At 40.9% G+C, this 17,504-nt stretch overlaps 1 protein-coding gene across 1 annotated transcript; it reads right to left on the bottom strand.

Annotated features, from left to right (window-relative positions):
- Nucleotides 1-1,335: 1,335 nt before the first annotated feature.
- AS3MT (arsenite methyltransferase) lies at nt 1,336-17,229 on the bottom strand. Its single transcript, XM_068548479.1, has 11 exons — nt 17,152-17,229; nt 16,909-16,949; nt 16,518-16,645; nt 15,117-15,267; nt 14,473-14,609; nt 13,369-13,438; nt 12,145-12,226; nt 10,644-10,775; nt 10,172-10,314; nt 8,215-8,349; nt 1,336-1,625 (listed from the first exon to the last, which is right to left on the bottom strand). Coding segments are annotated over exons 1-11 (1,128 nt in total). The 5' UTR covers nt 17,153-17,229; the 3' UTR covers nt 1,336-1,517.
- Nucleotides 17,230-17,504: the final 275 nt, after the last annotated feature.

Raw genomic sequence — 17,504 nt, 5'->3', positions numbered from 1 at the left:
GCAGGACCATCGAGCATTCATGAATAGTAAAGTATGCCTAATCCCAGCTGTACCATTCTAACTAATGCTGTCACTGAAGTAGGTTATGATTGGGTAGATATTGAACTCTAGAACCAAGAAAGCACTGTTTAGAATCAAGGTCACACAGATGAATCGGGCTTAAAAGATACCACCTGCCCTTTCCTCGCTTTGTAGTAATAAGTTAGGGTCTATAGCTGAACCCACTCAGAAATCTGAGAATTTCTCCATTTTGAACAGCTTTGTTAAAAGAGGGGTCTGTCCTGTAAAATTCATTCCAATGTTTTACAAGACCTCTTGTATTCCCATACCTCTAATGAAAAAATTTCTTGGGTCATGCCAATTTCCTTCTTTTTTTTTTTTTTTTTTTTTTTGGCCGTGCCATGTGGCACGTGGGATCTTAGTTCCCCAGCCAGGGGTGGAACCCACGCCCCCTGCATTGGAAGCGCGGAGTCTTAACCACTGGACCGCCAGGGAAGTCCCTCCCCTCTTATTCTTTTTGCACTGAGCTCAGAGTGACTAGTTGAAATTTTCTTATTAAAATTCTTCATTGCTTAAAGGCTGTTATTTAAAAACTGAACTATCAGCTCCTGATGACAAGGACCATGGCTTATATATGACTTACACTTTCTGTGCCCCTGACAAAGTCTTCAGGTACAACTGGTCTTCAATTTATTTACTCACTCTTGAACCTTCCCTTAATGCTCTTAATTTCTAATGATATAACCATTCTTGAAATATTCCTCAATCTTCTTCTTTAACTATGGAAACTAGAAGTATATTTAATACTTTCCTAAAAGTTTAACCAGGGCACCTTATAAAGGTAAAGAAAACCCACCATTTTTACATCTCCTAGCTTGTCTTTTAAAAATTATCAAACTCTTTTCCTGATCCGGTTAAGATTTACTGCAGATGGTCATTATTTTGTCACACATTAGGGTAAACTGAGGTCAAAAAATGATTACCTGTTTGTTTTCTTCATTCAACTGCACATTAAAAAGAAGAAAAAAAAAACTGTTTGATTTAAAAGACCAATTACCTCAAGGGCATTCCTACCAAATTTGATTTGGCAATCTTTTGGCATGATTAGCATGAGTTCAGTAGGAGCTCTGTTTAATGAGCAAACATGGTGAAAAGTCCAAAAGGTGCTATGCAGGTCAGAAGGAAGATGTTTTCCCTGAGGCCCTTGGCCAACTGTTACTTCTGAAGCCTTTCTTGCCCATCAGCCAAGCTTTCACACTGCTTCTCAGTTCCATTTCTGGCCACTAGGTGGCACCAGACTCGGTTAAGAGAAAAACTGCTTAACTAGTCTTTAGATGATATTCCTGTGAACCTTTAATTAATACTTTGTAAAAATAATTCATTAATTTTTACCTAAAATACGGTGGAGTTTTGCCTTTTATTCTTTCTAGTGATATGGGCTGTGGGGAAGAGCAGGTTAAGACATGTGTAACTCATTCTTTCACCTCCTGCCCGCTGTTTCCTGGTCAGCTGTTGTTTTAGCAGCACTTCTCTGTGCCTCGGCAGCTGCTGGCAGCTTCAGGGGGACTTCTGGACTTCGCGTTGTCAGACCCTTCTGCAAGCTTGAATGGATCTGTGATTATATCCTGTCAAAAGACAAACCAAAATGAAAGGACAAGTTAAAGGTGTTTCAACAGACCCAAACACTAACATTTCAGTTGGACTCAGGTTGATTTACCTAGGAGGATAAAATTTTACAATTCTGTGAGGTCCTGGGAGTAGCATCAGTCACTAACTTATAAAGGTAGCTGTCTTTTCCTGAAGTTTCTAATCAAGTTATCACTACTTTCAAGGTAAACTTCATTTACAGCTTTGGAAAGGTGTTCCCTTTGGGGCCAAGAGAGTTGATTCTGCTTTGTTTCGTTTTGTGGGATTCCCATTTGTTTGTGCCTTTTACCTTTTTGGAACTGAGCTACTGAAATGCTGAAACTTCTTCCCTTCCCTTACTCTAATCTCTAGAAACGTGTGCAAGAGAAGGAGGTAAGTCCCAGATACCAGGACCCTCATTAGCAGTTGCTGATGTTCAGATGTTGAGATTGCCAACCACAACCAGCAAGATTTCAGGGCAGAGTAAGTGGAATTTTCAAAAGATAAGACGGCAGTCTTTATTTTTCCTCCTTTCATCTTCAAATGAGATACCTCCACGAGCAGTGCCAACGGGGTCAGAGAAAAACTAGGCAAAAAGGTTGGAAGTCAAGAGTATGAACAAGCCACCTTAAATAATGAAAGTGAATTCATTAAACATGAAATTACACTCTTATTATTTATTGGTGGTCACTGCAAATAGAAGGGTGTACAAGTGATATCAATATCACTTCCAAATGCATGCTTTCAGCCCAAAAAGCTCTCAAGACTTGAAAGAAATAAAAGGTGGGACACCTTGACAAGCAGTCCTTTCCAGCACCAACATCTTGTGCTTCTATGAACAGTATAGATACGGAGAGGTAGTGCAGCATACTGCTTAAGAATGTCAGCTCTAGAATCAGACGTGGGTTCAGATTCACTGCTTTCTAGCTGTGTGACCTTGGATTAGCAAATTAATCTCTCTGAGCCTGTTTCTTCATCTGTAAAATGAAGATAAGGGGTATTGTGAAGAGTAAATGACGTGGTGCCTTCAACATATTAACTGTTCGATAAAGGCTAGGTCCTCTATACTATTACTACTGTTGTCATGTGATTACTACCACGACTGTTAACTGGAGCAAGACAGTACATAGCACACCTCCTATTTGCATCATTTCAGATGCTGCAGTGTTTTAATAACATAATTCTTTTAAATAGCAAAATACATTTTGCTTCTCAGGATTAAAAAAGGAGGAGGAGGAGAAGAAGAAAAAAGAAAAGAAGGGCTCTCAAAAACAGTCATTATCGAGTCAACCCTCAGTAACAAGCAGTACTTTCATTCCTCTATTGCAGTAACTGATAGGAAAACAGAAATACAAGCAATTCTCTACATGCCGCCTGCTTACGGTACTCAGGAATCTATCATTAAGGTCCTCCATAAAAAAGATAAGAATGTCCTCCCCCGAGAGCACAAGGTTATATTTCTAGGACACACAGTTGTTTCATTCTTTAAATCTTCCTTCAGTGTCAATTATTCCCATTTCAGAAACGTGGAGCTGATGGCAAGACAATGGCACAACCATAGGCTGAAAGAAATAAGCTAGGACAGATGGGAGATTGCTATGATAAACCAGTTCAAACATGTAGAATGTCGCATTCCGGCCTGAGGTCAGGAACCCTCCTGCACATGAGGTGCTGCTAGCTAGGAGAGCTATGCTAGTAGAAAAGCATCTCCTGCAGAAGCAAACTCATTTAACTACAGTTTCCCAGCCGGAGTGCTGTGGAAGTGTTATGGCTGGGGAAAAGACTCCCTTTACATGTAACTAATTTTCTGACAGCTTTTAGAGCCAGGATTCAGGAAACCAGGTACAGGAGAATTAGAATGATGAAAATATTTCAAGATAAACATTGATTCTGACCAGCAAGATTTTGTTATCAGTGAAATACCAAGAATTTCAAAAGACCAATAACACATTCATGAAATGTAATGGACTGAAAAGTAAGAATTCAAGTTTTTTCTACTTTCCCCCCAAAAGTTACCTCCTTAGAAACACAGAAGAGTTGACAATAGCAGAGTGCTCAAGAACCGAACAAAGCAAAGAAAGAAAATCGCTCTTTACCTCTAGAGGTGGTTTCTACACTTAGCTTGAACTTGATTCATGCTGGTAATAGTGGCCAAACAAGAACATACCAGGTTTTTTTGGCCCCAGGATTCTTGTCTCCAACTGAACTTCCTCAAGTACAAATTTACCATTTTGGAGAGTGATCTGGCTTGCAGGATCTCAGTTCCCCAACCAGGGATTGAACCTGGGCCACGGCAGTGAAAGCCTGGAATCCTAACCACTAGGCCACTAGGGAATTCCCAATAAGCTTTACTCTTAAAGACTACTTGGGAATTCCCTGGAGGTTCACTGGTTTAGGACTCGGCACTTTCACTGCCAGGGCCCCGGCTTCAGTCCCTGGTTGGGGAGCTTAAGATGCCACAAGCTGCCCAGTGTGGCCAAAAAAAAAAAAAAAAAAAAACAAGACTGCTTGTGAGGTAACAAAAGGGGTGGGGGAGGAAAAGGCACAAGAGCTACTTGTGTATCAATGTGTGCCCCACATATCCAAAATTTCTATGAAATATAAACAACAGAAAGTAAAATTCATGCAGAAAAGATTACAGAAATTCTGAGCTCATGAGAAAGGGTTTATGAGAGAATGACAAGAATCCTGCAAAGATGGTCAGAACTCAAATACATAGAACACGGTTCCAAGGGACCAAGAATATTAACAAATACAAGTTCATAACCATAACCACCTCTATTTCTTGAAAATGTATTATTTGCCAGGCATTGGCCAACATTTACATGTATCATTCCATTTGATTCTCACAACCTGAGGAAAAAAGGGATTATTACCTCCCCATTACACATGAGGAAACTGAGGGTTTAGGGAGGTTAGTTAAGGTATCCGAGATCACACATAAGTGGCAGAGCCAAGATTTGAACCTAGTCTGTCTGACTCCAAGACCTGTGTACTTAAACCCCAAGCTGTGCCACCACCCTGCCCCAGCAAGATCAGTAGCTTATTTCCCTGGGCTTCCAACATCCAGTGCCTTGAGGTGCATCACTGTAATGACTTTGGTGAATATTAGAAGTTCTATCAGAGGAGCTTCCCTGGTGGTGCAGTGGTTAAGAATCCACTTGCCAATGCAGGGAACATGGATTCAAGCCCTGGTCCAGGAAGATCCCACACACGAAGCAACTACGCCCGTGTGCCACAACTACTGAGCCTGCGCTCTAGAGCCCGCGAGCCACAACTACTGAAGCCCGCGTGCCTAGAGCCCATACTCCGCAACAAGAGAAGCCACCACAATGAGAAGCCTGCACACCGCAACGAAGAGTAGCCCCCACTCGCCGCAACTAGAGAAAGCACAGGTGCAGCAACGAAGACCCAACAGAGCCAAAAATAAATAAATAAAATAAATTTTTTAAAAAATTTTAAAAAAAAGGAAGTTCTATCAGACAAAAGAGACTTGAAATCCATCACTAAGCCTGTTCTAAATAATAAAATACTATAAAATAATGAATAGATTAATAAAATAATTATGATAGCATGAATGCGGAAAAGGTAAAAATAAATAATAAGAAGAGAGATGCTAATATCCGTTATAACTACCTATCTGCCTTCCTCACAGGGAAGTTGTGAGAGATGACCTGAGATAAATTGTGATAAAATGCTTTAAAAAATGCTACATCAGTATTTCAGTTACTAGAATAATTCTAAATATGAATCTAAGACATTTTAGAAAATATTCATTTTCGAATATGCTGGAATACTGGCTCAAATATACATTTAAGAAATTAGATATGATAGAAATTAGCATTCCAAAACAGCAGAGAAATGAATTAATAAATAGGAAAATTTGACTAGTTAATATTCAGAAAAATAGCCACACTCTACCTGAATATTTATGTTAAAATAAATTCCAAGGACTTCCCTGGTGTTCCAGTGGTAAAGAATCCACCTTCCAGGGCTTCCCTGATGGCGCAGTGGTTGAGAGTCTGCCTGCTAATGCAGGAGACACGGGTTCGAGCCCTGGTCTGGGAGGATCCCACATGCCGCGGAGCAACTAGGCCCGTGAGCCACAACTACTGAGCCTGCGCATCTGGAGCCTGTGCTCCGCAACAAGAGAGGCCACGACAGTGAAAGGCCCGCGCACCGCAATGAAGAGTGGCCCCCGCTTGCCACAACTAGAGAAAGCCCTCGCACAGAAATGAAGACCCAACACAGCCATAAATAAATAAATTTTAAAATATAAATAAAGGCAGAAAAAAATCAAAAAAAAAAAAAAAAAAGAATCCACCTTCCAATGCAGGGGATGCAGGTTCAATCTCTGGTCGGGGAACTAAGATCCCACATGCCGTGGGGCAACTAAGCCCGTGTACCTCAACTAGAGAGCCTGCGTGCTGCAAACTACAGAGCCCACGTGCTCTGGAGCCTGTGCGCCACCACAAGAGAGAGAAAACCCACACGTCACAACTAGAGAGAAAAAACCCAAATGCCACAACTAGAGAGGAGCCAGCACGCCATAACGAAGAGCCCAGGTGCTGCAAGGAATATCCTGCGTGCCGCAACTAAGACCTGAGGCAGCCAAAAATAAAAAGAAAAGTAAATTAATTAATTAATTTTAAAAAAAGGAAAGGAAAAGAGGAATTTAGCATTTAAAAAAAATAAATTCCAGATGAAGTAAAAATTTAAATGTGAAAAGCAAACCATGGAAGTCCTAGAAGAATCTTCATGACCTTGGATTAAGTAATAGATTCTTAGCGACGATACCCAAAGCACAAGCAAAGAAAAACTAACTGGACTTCATCAAAATTAAAACCTTTTATGTATCAAAAGACACTATCAAGAGAATAAAAAGATAACACACAGAATGGGAGACGTTTTTGCAAATCATGTACGTGATAAGGGTCCAGTATCCAGAATATATAAAGAACTCTTACAACTCTGCAACAAAAAGACAAACTACCCAATTTAAAAACAGGCAAAGGACAAGACATTTCTCCAGAGAAAATAAACACATGGTCAAGAAATTATACAGTCAACAAGCACATGAGAAGATGCTTAACATCATTAGTCATTAGGGAAATGCAAATCAAAACCAAGTGAGGTACCACTTCACACTAAGATGGCTACAATCAAAACAGAACAGAAAACAACAAGTGTTGGCAAGGATGCAGAGAAACTGGAACCCTTGTACACTGCTGGTAGGAATGTAAAATGGTGCAGCCACTGTAGAACACAGTTTGGTGGCTTTCCAAAAAGTTAAATGGAGAATTACCATATGACCCAACAATTCCACTCCTAGATATAGACCCAAAAGAATTGAAACAACTACTCAACAAGTACATGAAGCACATACACATGCATATTCACAGCAACACGACTCACAATAGCCAAAAAGTGGAAACAACCTAATGTCTATCAACTGATGAATGGATAAAAAAAAAAATGAGGTCTATCCTCATTTTTAGTCCCTAATACAAGGGACTATTGTTCAGCCATAAAAAGGAATGAAATACTGCTATATGGATAAACCTTAAAAACATTATATTAAGTAAAAGAAGCCAGACAAAAAAGGCCACGTAGTGTATGATTCCACTTACATGAAATGTCCAGAATAAGCAAATCCAGAGACAGAAAGCAGATTAGTTATTGCCAGGGGTGCGAGAGGGGGAGATTGGGGAATTAGGGCTTAATGGGCATGGGATTTCTTTCACAGGTGATGAAAGTTTTCTGGCACTAGACAGTGGTAATAGTTGCACAACCTTATAAATATACTAAAAGCTGCTAAATTGTACATGTTAAAATGGTTAAAATAATGAATTTTATGTTACATAAATTTTATCTCATTTTTAAAAAGTACTAAAAGAAAACATAAGTAAATTTATAATGTTCACATAGAGCATTGTGAACTTCCTATAATAATTCCTTTAACCATTTTCTGTTAGAGTGATATTCATTTTTTAATTGCTCTATAAGAGATTGTCTATTATATTTTGCAAATATTTTCTCTCATTTATCTTTTTATTTGCTTTTTTTTCCTGAATAGATGTTTTCAATTTTTATGTAGTCATTTCCTTTATGGTTTCTTTCTCTTTTTTTTTTTAAGCTTTTTTTTCTAAAAGAAAAAAAAGTGAGCGGGGGCTACTCTTCGTTGTGGTGCGCAGGCTTTTCACTGCGGTGACTTCTTTTGCTGCGGAGCACGGGCTCTAGACGCACGGGCTTCAGTAGTTGTGGCTTGCGGGCTCTAGAGCACAGGCTCAGTAGTTGTGGCACACAGGCTTAGCTGCTCCGCGGCATGTGGGATCTCCCCGGACCAGGGCTCGAACCCGTGTCCCCTGCACTGGCAGGCGGATTCTTAACCACTGTGCCACCAGGGAAGCCCAGGAAAATGAAGTTATGAAGGTAAATCATTTTATAGGTACAAAAATGCTAGAAATAAGTTATGGTGGCCAACTAAAAGAACAATGCTTTGTTTCTTGCTTTAGCAGTCTGTGGTGACCATAACGCTTTTATAAATGGTTCTCTGTTTGAGGTTAGGGAATTGAAAGCCGAGCAAACCTTTGCTTCAAAAGCAGTATAGCCTCCACATGTTGGCAACTTCTCTCCATTTGGCCTGATCAGAAAATCTTGGGCAAATCGTGAATTCTTCAGGATAGCTGCTGTTTCTTCGTCCACTTCAACAGTTTCATCTTTCTGAAGGGTAGCATGAAAAACACATTCTTAGAGATGCCACTTTTGTCTCAATAGAAGAAAAACACCCTGAAGTTCTACTAACGAGCAATATCTCAAGATAAAGAGACTACACCTTTTGACATAAGTATTTTCAGTATGTTCAGACCCTGCTGCTAGCTTCATGCTTATTTCCACATGGAATTGACCAGTGTCGTTATCAGTTTTCCTTTGGTGGCAGTGCAAAAAAAAGGGCACTTGTGGCTCCGGTGTCTAGTCTCTGCTCAGAGGCAAACGTAGAAAACCACTGCTCTCTGAGTTTCACCTTATTCATTGCTAAAATGAGGGCTTTGGACTAGTGGCTTTTAAAGTGTATTTCCTTGAGTCCCAGGGTGCCTGGGAGGTGTGTAAAGGGTCTACGCCTTGGGAACCAGGAGCAAACACAGGAGATTCTGAGCTGTCCAATCCCTGCTCCTGTCAGATAAACTCTGCTTGTATCCCTTCAGATACTGGGGTTATATAAAGCAATGACTGACACATAGTAAGTATTGGCCTTTTAAATAAAATTTTGCTGAAAAAAATAATTCTGGGGGGGTTAGAGAGTGGGCAAAATGGCTAAAGTGGATCAAAAGATACAAACTCTCAGTTATAAAATAACTCATGAGGATATAATATACAGCATAGTGACTTTAGTTGATAATAGTGTATTATATATTTGAAAGTTGCTGAGAAAGTAAATCTTAAAAGTTCTCATCACAAGAAAAAACAATTTGTAAATATGTATGGTAATGGACATTAACTAGACTTACTGTGGTGATCGTTTTGCAATACATACAAGTATTAAATCATTATGTTGTACACCTGAAACTAATATAATGTTATATGTCAATTATATCTCAATAAAAAATAATTCTGCTATTAGAAATGTTGTTTTGAAAGCCAGTAGACCAGAGTAATGATTTCAAATGCCCTTCCCACTCTGATCCCGTGAATCTATTGAAGCAGGCAAGTGGCAGTGTATCAGTGAAAAAGCATTAATGGCTCTGCTACACCAGGGAGTATTTTAGAAATTTGAAAATGCTATCTAGACAAAAAAATCAGGTGGAGGAAACAGTAAAGTTCTTCCACCTTTGGAGCAAATAATGACGGTATCTTCTATTTACTGAGTTCCCAGTACCAATGTTTTGCTATATTATTGCTAATCTTTATAGAAATTCTGCCATGTAGGTATTATTATCCCTACTTTTACAGTGGAGCAAATTGTATCTCAAACAATTTTGGTGGCACATTCAAGTTTACCTGAGTAATAAATAAATAACAGAGCCAGAATATGAAACCAGGTATCTAATTCCAAAGCCTGTACGTCTCTGTTTTGAGAAAACAAAACCTACTCTAAAAAGAGTAGTAGAAATGTCAATGTCATCATTAAACACTAACAATCCTTAATCCCACAATACAATTAAACAACTGAAATACTGTTATGCAGTCCTCTCCTATTTTTCCATCCTCTTTCTCTATAATTCCATTAATCTGATGTCTGAATGACGTTTCTCATAGAAAAGTTTTTTAGATGTCGTAATGGTATTTGGTTATGTAGGAGAATATTTTATTCTTAGGAGATGCATGCTGAACTATTTAAAGGTAAAATGTCATGATATCTGCAACTTACTTTTCAACAGTTCAGCGAATATGTATATACGTATATGTATATGTGTGTGTATATATATAGACAAACACACATACACCAAGACCAGAAAAGTGAGAAGCAATGCAAGGTTAAGAAAAGGTTCCTGGAGCAAAGGAAAGAATAGGAAGAATGCTGGAAGTCACGGAAATCTTTATTTACCTTAAATGTGAAATTTGCATCAAATATTAGTTCTTTTTCGTGTCCTGTGATTCCTCCGTTGTAAATAACTTGGCATCTTTTGGTTGGTCCTGCCTTAGGGAGTTTGAAAAGGCGAAATGTTGCAGAAACAAAACGGCAGTCACCTAAAAACAGAATATACTCTTGGTTCATCTCCAGCACTCCAACGGCTATTGGTTTGCTCAGCAGATGAGGACTTAATATTATAAAGACGATTTTTTCTTTGCATGCCATCAATTATCTTTATGGGCACATCACTCTATTTACTGAATAACTTCAAAGTGCTTTATTAAATGCCAAACTTTGGGAGGTTGCCATTAAACAGGAGACAAGATGGAGATTTCCAGATGACACAAAGTCTCCTTCAATGAGACTCACTCAGGAGACACCTGATAATCACCAAATTTGAACCATTCAGGGTGCAGTTGTAACAGTCCCTACTGCTGTTTCTTACCGATCATGTTTTCTAGTTCCTTGTTTTGAACTGTAATGAAATTGGCAGTGACCAAACGTGGAGGGCAGAACCCAATTTTTTGGGCAAGGATAGCAAGGTCCTTCCAGTACAAAGCACCACCCAGGCACTCACCTAAAAAAAAGAAAAATCACAGATCAACCAATACAACTAGGTATTAAGGGAATTATTCTTCTGTATAATTGATTAGGCTATGGTATTACTTAAAGCATAGGTTCTAGAAAAATAGAAGGACCTGAGTGTCCCCCAAGGTATAGAAAGTCATGGTTGAAACCAGATATGCTAGCTAATGGTCTCTGGGAACCATTCTTCAGGACAGTCACTAATGCATTGGTTCTATCAATCATAATATTCATGTACGTATTAGGTCACATTCTGAAAAGCACTGTAATGTAAAAAAACATACTAGAAAAATTCCAAAACTGCCTCTTAGTTCCAGATTAATCTCATAATGATCTGCTACTAGAACAGTAATTACTATTAATGTTCATAAGGCATTTTACAGTTTTTAAATTTATTACATCAACAAATTAGAAATAATCTAAATCATCACCAATAGAGAAATGGTCAAATAAATTATGGTACAGCTGTACAATAGAGTTGTATAATACAAACATTTAAAAATTTTTTAAAAGTTTTAGTCTTAGGAAATATGCTAAATAAAATTAGAATACTAAATTCTATATGCAGCATACTCCCAATATTATTATACACACCCACAGGAAAAAAAAACCCTAAAAGTGTGTATACTAAGCTATTAAAAGAGGTTATTACTGGGTTATGTGCTTAGTAGTAACTTTTTCTTTTTGTATTTTCCAACTTTTCTTTTTTTTTTGGCTGCGCCACACAGCTTTCAGGATCTTAGTACCCCGAGCAGGGACTGAACCCGGGCCCCCTGCAGTGGAAGTGTGGAGTCCTAACCACTGGACCACCAGGGAATTCCCTATTTTCCAACTTTTTAACAATATCCATTTCTTCTTGTATAATAAGGAAAAAGTTAACATAATTTATTTTAAAAGTTAAGAAGTTTTGATTTCATAACCAGACTGACCAAACACATGCATTTATCTCCTCAACGTCCAGAGACTCCATGAAAATGACAGTAAAGGAATCGACAACACAATAATGATGAGAACACGGGGAATTAAGGAGGCATCAACTCTGGAGCAGTTGCTGTCATTTCCACACTAGAGCTTTTAAAGAATTTTTCACATTCACTATCCCATTTAATCTTCATAACAGCCCTATAAGGCAGATTGAATTATTACCTACATTTTACAGTACGGAACACACGACTCAAAGAGATTAATTAAATTGTCCAAGGTCATACCAGATTTGAGTGTCAGAGGAGGAACAGAACCTAAGCCTCCTGAGCGAATCCCACGTTCCCACATCACAAAGCCTCATCCTGGATATTAGCAGGATGGAACTCTGTACTTGGAGGAGTATCTGCCTCAAAACAAAATAAAACACAAAAACCTACCCCTTAAAACTTTGTGTGTCCTGACTTCTTCTGGCAATTCAAGGCTAGCATAGACGTCACTGAAATATAGCTCCCCACCGTGCTGAAACAGCAGAATTAATCCAAACAAGGTTAAAGATTACATTAGTCCCAGATAGCAAAGAAAGGAATGAGGGGCTAAAATCAAGTTTTAAAAAAAACAACAGAAGTTCTTGAGCTGACCCTTTTTGGACAAATAACTACTAGCTGCCTCCCTAGTTATAATCAATAGCCAACCACCAAGATTTTTTTTTCAGTGCCCCACTCAACAGGTAATAAAATAACTTTCCAAGCTTAACCAATCTGAAGCGAAAGCAAGGCCAGGTTGTTATAGAACTAACAGAAGTAAAGAGTATTCATAAACTCTTCTCCCTTAAAAATTAAATAACTTTTGTAATGTTGTTATTTATTTTTATAATAACACATTATCTTTTTAAAACATTGTCCTTAAAATCTCAGGCATATGAGTGATCAGGAATTTTAAGATTTTATTCAGCTAATTTCAAGAGCATGGACGTCTAGATTCTATAGTAATGTCTCTACCTTCTACACATACGCCCTGGTGAAAACAGTGAGCTGGTCTGTACAATGGCCTACTCATTAAGACATTGTTAAATCATTTCTACATAGATATTCTTATTTGATCTCTAAAACAGCCCTATAAACCAAGAATCTCATAATCTTCTATCTTCTGTCATGAAGAGATACATCTCATGATACATATAGAGGGTGTGGAGCTCCTGCAAGTTTTCCTTTAAGAGAGTAGTTAATGAAAAAGATCCATCTTCCTTAACTTCCCAAAGATCTGGAATCCTGATGGATACAAAATAAGGATCCCTGAGAAACACCGTCCATGCTAGGAAAGTATATTCAAAATAACCTTAGTAGTCAGTCCAAAGGTCCCCGCAGCTCTGCAGATGCTATTCTAGGATCATGGACAGCAGCAAGCAGGAGGAAAAACAGCCAAGAAAGCAAATTTTAACATATTCAATCACAATCGTGACTCTCAGATTTATCACCTTTTGCAACCTAGAGGAAAACAAATTCATATCTAGGGTATTCCTGTCACTCCCACATTTTGCCACTCTTTCTAATTTAATGGATAAATTGAGAGTTTGAGCTCTCAGCTCAAGGGGACAAGAACAGGACATATCCCATGTGCTCTCACTGAGGTTCAAAGACCACTGGTCTCCCTCTTCCCCTCACCTTTAACACTCGATATACCTCCTGCAGCACTTGCTGTTTATCAGGTACAAGGTTAATGACACAATTGGATCTAAAAAAGAATAGACAGAATGTCAAGCACATCTGCAGGCTACTTAGACACCTTCAAATCCTTTTAGTCCCTAAAGGTGGTTCCCACCATTTTCTCAAAGCTACACTATTCTTCCTACCTCCCTCCTCTCTTCCCCACACTCAACTTTGTCCCAAGATAAGGGAGATGGACAGAGTGTTTGAAATCTCAATAAATTGTTAGCAACTTTGAGCGTGCAGAAAAAATTCTGAGGCATGCTTATTTGTTTCTGCCCTGACGTTGACCATGCAAAAAAATGACCTGGGACCAGATGCCTACTGCACAAGGCATTTCTTATGCCACATGTAAATAGGCTAAGTTCCTCAAAGGCAGTTTTATTAAGGCATGATTTGACAACTCAGAGGAAAAACAGAAACACAGAATCCTATAATTTGCCATGAAAATAATACTGAAGATAACATATTGTATAAGCAGACTCATTGGTCTTGCTGGTCTTTTGGGCTCATTCGTAAACCACGGTTAAGTTTAAAATACATTCTCAGGACTTCCCTGGTGGTGCGGTGGTTAAGAATCCGCCTGCCAATGCAGGGGACACAGGTTCGATCCCTGGTCTGGGAAGATCCCACATGCCATGGAGCAACCAAGCCCGTGCGCCACAACTACTGAGCCTGTGCTCTAGAGCCCACATGCCACAACTACTGAAGCCCGAGCCCCTAGAGCCCGTGCTCTGCAACAAGAGAAGCCAACACAGTGAGAAGCCAGCGCACCACAATGAAGAGTAGCCTCTGCTCGACACAACTATAGAAAGCCCATGCACAGCAATGAGGACCCAACACAGCCAAGAAAAAAAAAAAAAAAAAAATACGTTCTCTCTCAGGCTAGCGTGTTCTGTGGCTGGTGGACTACAAGCGCCCCAGGCCAGCTCCATCCCTTCATTAAGTTATGCTAAGTTTAGTTTAACCCCCCAAATAAGAATCCATTCAGCAAAAAGTGGTGACATTCGTGTGTTCAATAGGAAATGGGCTATATTCACAACAGTAAGGACATAGACCTACATAACAATATCATAACTCTCATTCTTGATTCCAGCCTCTCCTAACTTCTCTATGTAGCCATGAATAAAAGTCACATTGGGTGACTGGAAGCCATATTTTTCCATGTGATATTCAATGTACTTGTTAGCCACTTCTACCTAAAGGAAGAAAAAAAAATAGATTTGATAATCAACATTTTTGAATGCACTAATTTTTTCCTAAAGTTTCCTATTACTAATGGAATATACTCCCCCCGGAATGTTTTAGGTACGTAAACAAGGTTCATCTGGGCATACAGGATATACTACAGAGTGGGACAACTCAGTGGGGCATAAACCCCGTTTGATACATGGGTTTTATTTGAATAAACTCTTCACTCAATAAGAAAATCTTTCAGGATAGATGGCAGAAAGGACAAGATCAAACTCCATTCAGTCATCATGATATTCATAAATCAGATCAAACCTTTGACTCTGTTCTCCCAGAGAAGACCCTAATTGTCAAAGTTCTCAGTTTCCAGGTCAGGAAGCAGTAATGGCACAAGCGAGCACTGCATTTAGCACCCTTCTTAAATTATCCTTGAAGAGTCACAAGGAAACAACTTTATCTCTAAAAGAATGCTTTTCAGAATTTTTTCCTCCTTGTCCTTGAAATAACTGCCTCACCTGACCTTCTGTCATGTCTATTCCGGTGACATGTCCCTTCTCACCAACCAGCTGACTAAGTGCATAGCAGTCTCGGCCACTTCCACTCCCCAGGTCCAAAATCCAGCAGTTTTCCAGACACTCAGGGATGACCAGACCACAGCCATAATATCTGGGAAACAGAAAATATATACACATTTTTTCCCTCTAGAGACGAGAAGATGTGGAACCATTAAATCTTATAAATCCTTCCTCCTTCCCTCACTCCTTTCCTTCCTTCCATCATTCAATTTCTCTTTAGATGTTTAGTCTCCCTCACTACACCGGAAGCTCCATGAAGGCTGGGACTCTTATCTGCTTTGTTTACCATTGAATTGATGGGCACTGTACCAGGTACTAAGACAAATAAACCAACTAAAATATTTGTTAGGCATTAACTGATCATCTTATGCAGGTCCAGGACTTGCTAGTTATTGAAGAAGAAAGGTAAGACAAGAATTCTGTCCCTTAAGTGTATTTAACGAGGGAGATAAAGCACAAAAACAAAATATTTTCCATGATTTATTTACAAGCTGAGTGGCACAGGAAGTAAGTGTTATAGTGGTTTGGGGAAGTGGTGCCCAAGGATTAAAGAAGGCTTCACAAAGTAGGTAGGACATCAGTGAAGCGTTGGATAGGTAGGATTTGGAAGGTAGAAAGGAGGTGGGGGGGCTTCCCTAGTGGTGCAGTGGTTAAGAATCCGCCTGCCAATGCAGGGAACATGGGTTCAAGCCCTGGTCTGGGAAGATCCCACATGCCGCAGAGCAACTGAGCCCGCATGCCACAACTACTGAAGCCCGCACACCTAGAGCCCGTGCTCCGCAACAAGAGAAGCCACTGCAGTAAGGAGCCCTCACACCGCAACGAAGAGTAGCCCCCGCTGGCCACAACTAGAGAAAGCCCTCGCGTAGGGATGAAGACCCAATGCAGTCAAAAATAAATAATTAATTATTTATTTAAAAAAGAAAGCAAGCAAGCAGGGGGAAGGCATTCCAGATTGATAACTGCATGCCGGGCAGGCAGAAATCATCTTGGCAGTGTTGATGGCAGGAGGAAGGGAAAGGTCTGGCTAGAGTAGTATAGTGCATCAGAGGGAGCCAAGGTTGGTTAGGAAGGGAGGGCCAACCTGGACAGGCTTGAATTTCAGGTCCAAGGAGTGTGAATGTATCCTGTGAGTAAAGGGGGTGTGTGTGTGGGTCACTGGAAGTTCTTCAACAGAGCAGTAAGATGATCAATCAGTGCTGTGCTTTACCAGTTTTATAATAGATAAGGCAAGCCCCATGGATTGGAGGAGACGGGTTAGTTCCCTAGTGACCTGGCATCACTATATTTTGAGAAAGATGATGTCTGGGGTCTTCATGGAGGCAGCACAGGACACGTTACCTCAAGGATACTTCCTCATTTACATTCTGCAGGGCTTCCCGGATGTGCTTGGGGACTGGCCTGGCTGCAGTGACACACGCATTGGTCTGGAGGTCTGCTGATTTCTTCAGCACCTGCCCGTAGTAGTTCTGACCCAGGGGCCAAGGGTGGGGTGAGGGGTGAGGAAAGAAGAACTGGAGCTGGTGTCCTCAGGGTGAAGGCGCCCATACGCCCCACCAACCCCCCTCCAGCCTCCCCAGGCCTGGCCGGCCTCTGCTCGCTACAAAGCTCTCAGCCCGGACTTGGCCCTGCCCCACCCCAGGGATCCCGGCGGGCCAGGCCGGGCTTCCAAAGGCCTAAAGTTCCCACTCAGCTGAGGCTCCACCGCAGCCATAGGCCCTACTGCTGGCACCTGCACGTCCTTCCGGATCTCATCGTCGCGGGTGGGGGCCACTGCCGGGAGGGAGAAAAGGCAGCTTAAAGGCGAGGACGCTGAGCCCGCATGGGGGAGGGGAGCCCCGGGACTGAGTGGTGGTCTAGGGGCTGGCGGCAGGCGGGAGCGCAGGGGGTGGTGATGGTGGGAGGTGGGGGGAGCAGGGTTAGGGGCAGAGGGCCTGCCCTGGGGGCGGGCGGGGAGGCGAGGGACCACACTCACTGTCTCCTCGGCCTCCGGACTCCAGGACTTGGGTCCCCAGCAGCCGGCTCTCGAGGCCCAGCGCTCCCGAGGGCCCGCGCTCCCGAGGCCCCGCCCCCGGGCAGGAACCCACCTGCGCAGTCGGACCACGAGTCCTCACCTCGCGCTCCGGCCCTAGTGTGCCCAATGTCAGCTTGGCTGTCTTTGGTCTTTCCAACCAGGAAAGAGGCTATTACTATTAAGGATCTTCCTTTATTGTTCCACTGTGATTTTCATTTTATAACGCTCGTATGAACACCCACATATATACTGATTTTTGCCCCCTTTGGGAATGAAATCACCTTTTCCTCAATCTACTTTTTAAAGTCAGGTGT

Source organism: Eschrichtius robustus, chromosome 7 (genome assembly GCF_028021215.1).
Source record: "Eschrichtius robustus isolate mEscRob2 chromosome 7, mEscRob2.pri, whole genome shotgun sequence".
In the NCBI taxonomy this organism is placed as follows: domain Eukaryota; kingdom Metazoa; phylum Chordata; class Mammalia; order Artiodactyla; family Eschrichtiidae; genus Eschrichtius; species Eschrichtius robustus.
This window is presented reverse-complemented; position numbering and strand designations above follow the sequence as displayed.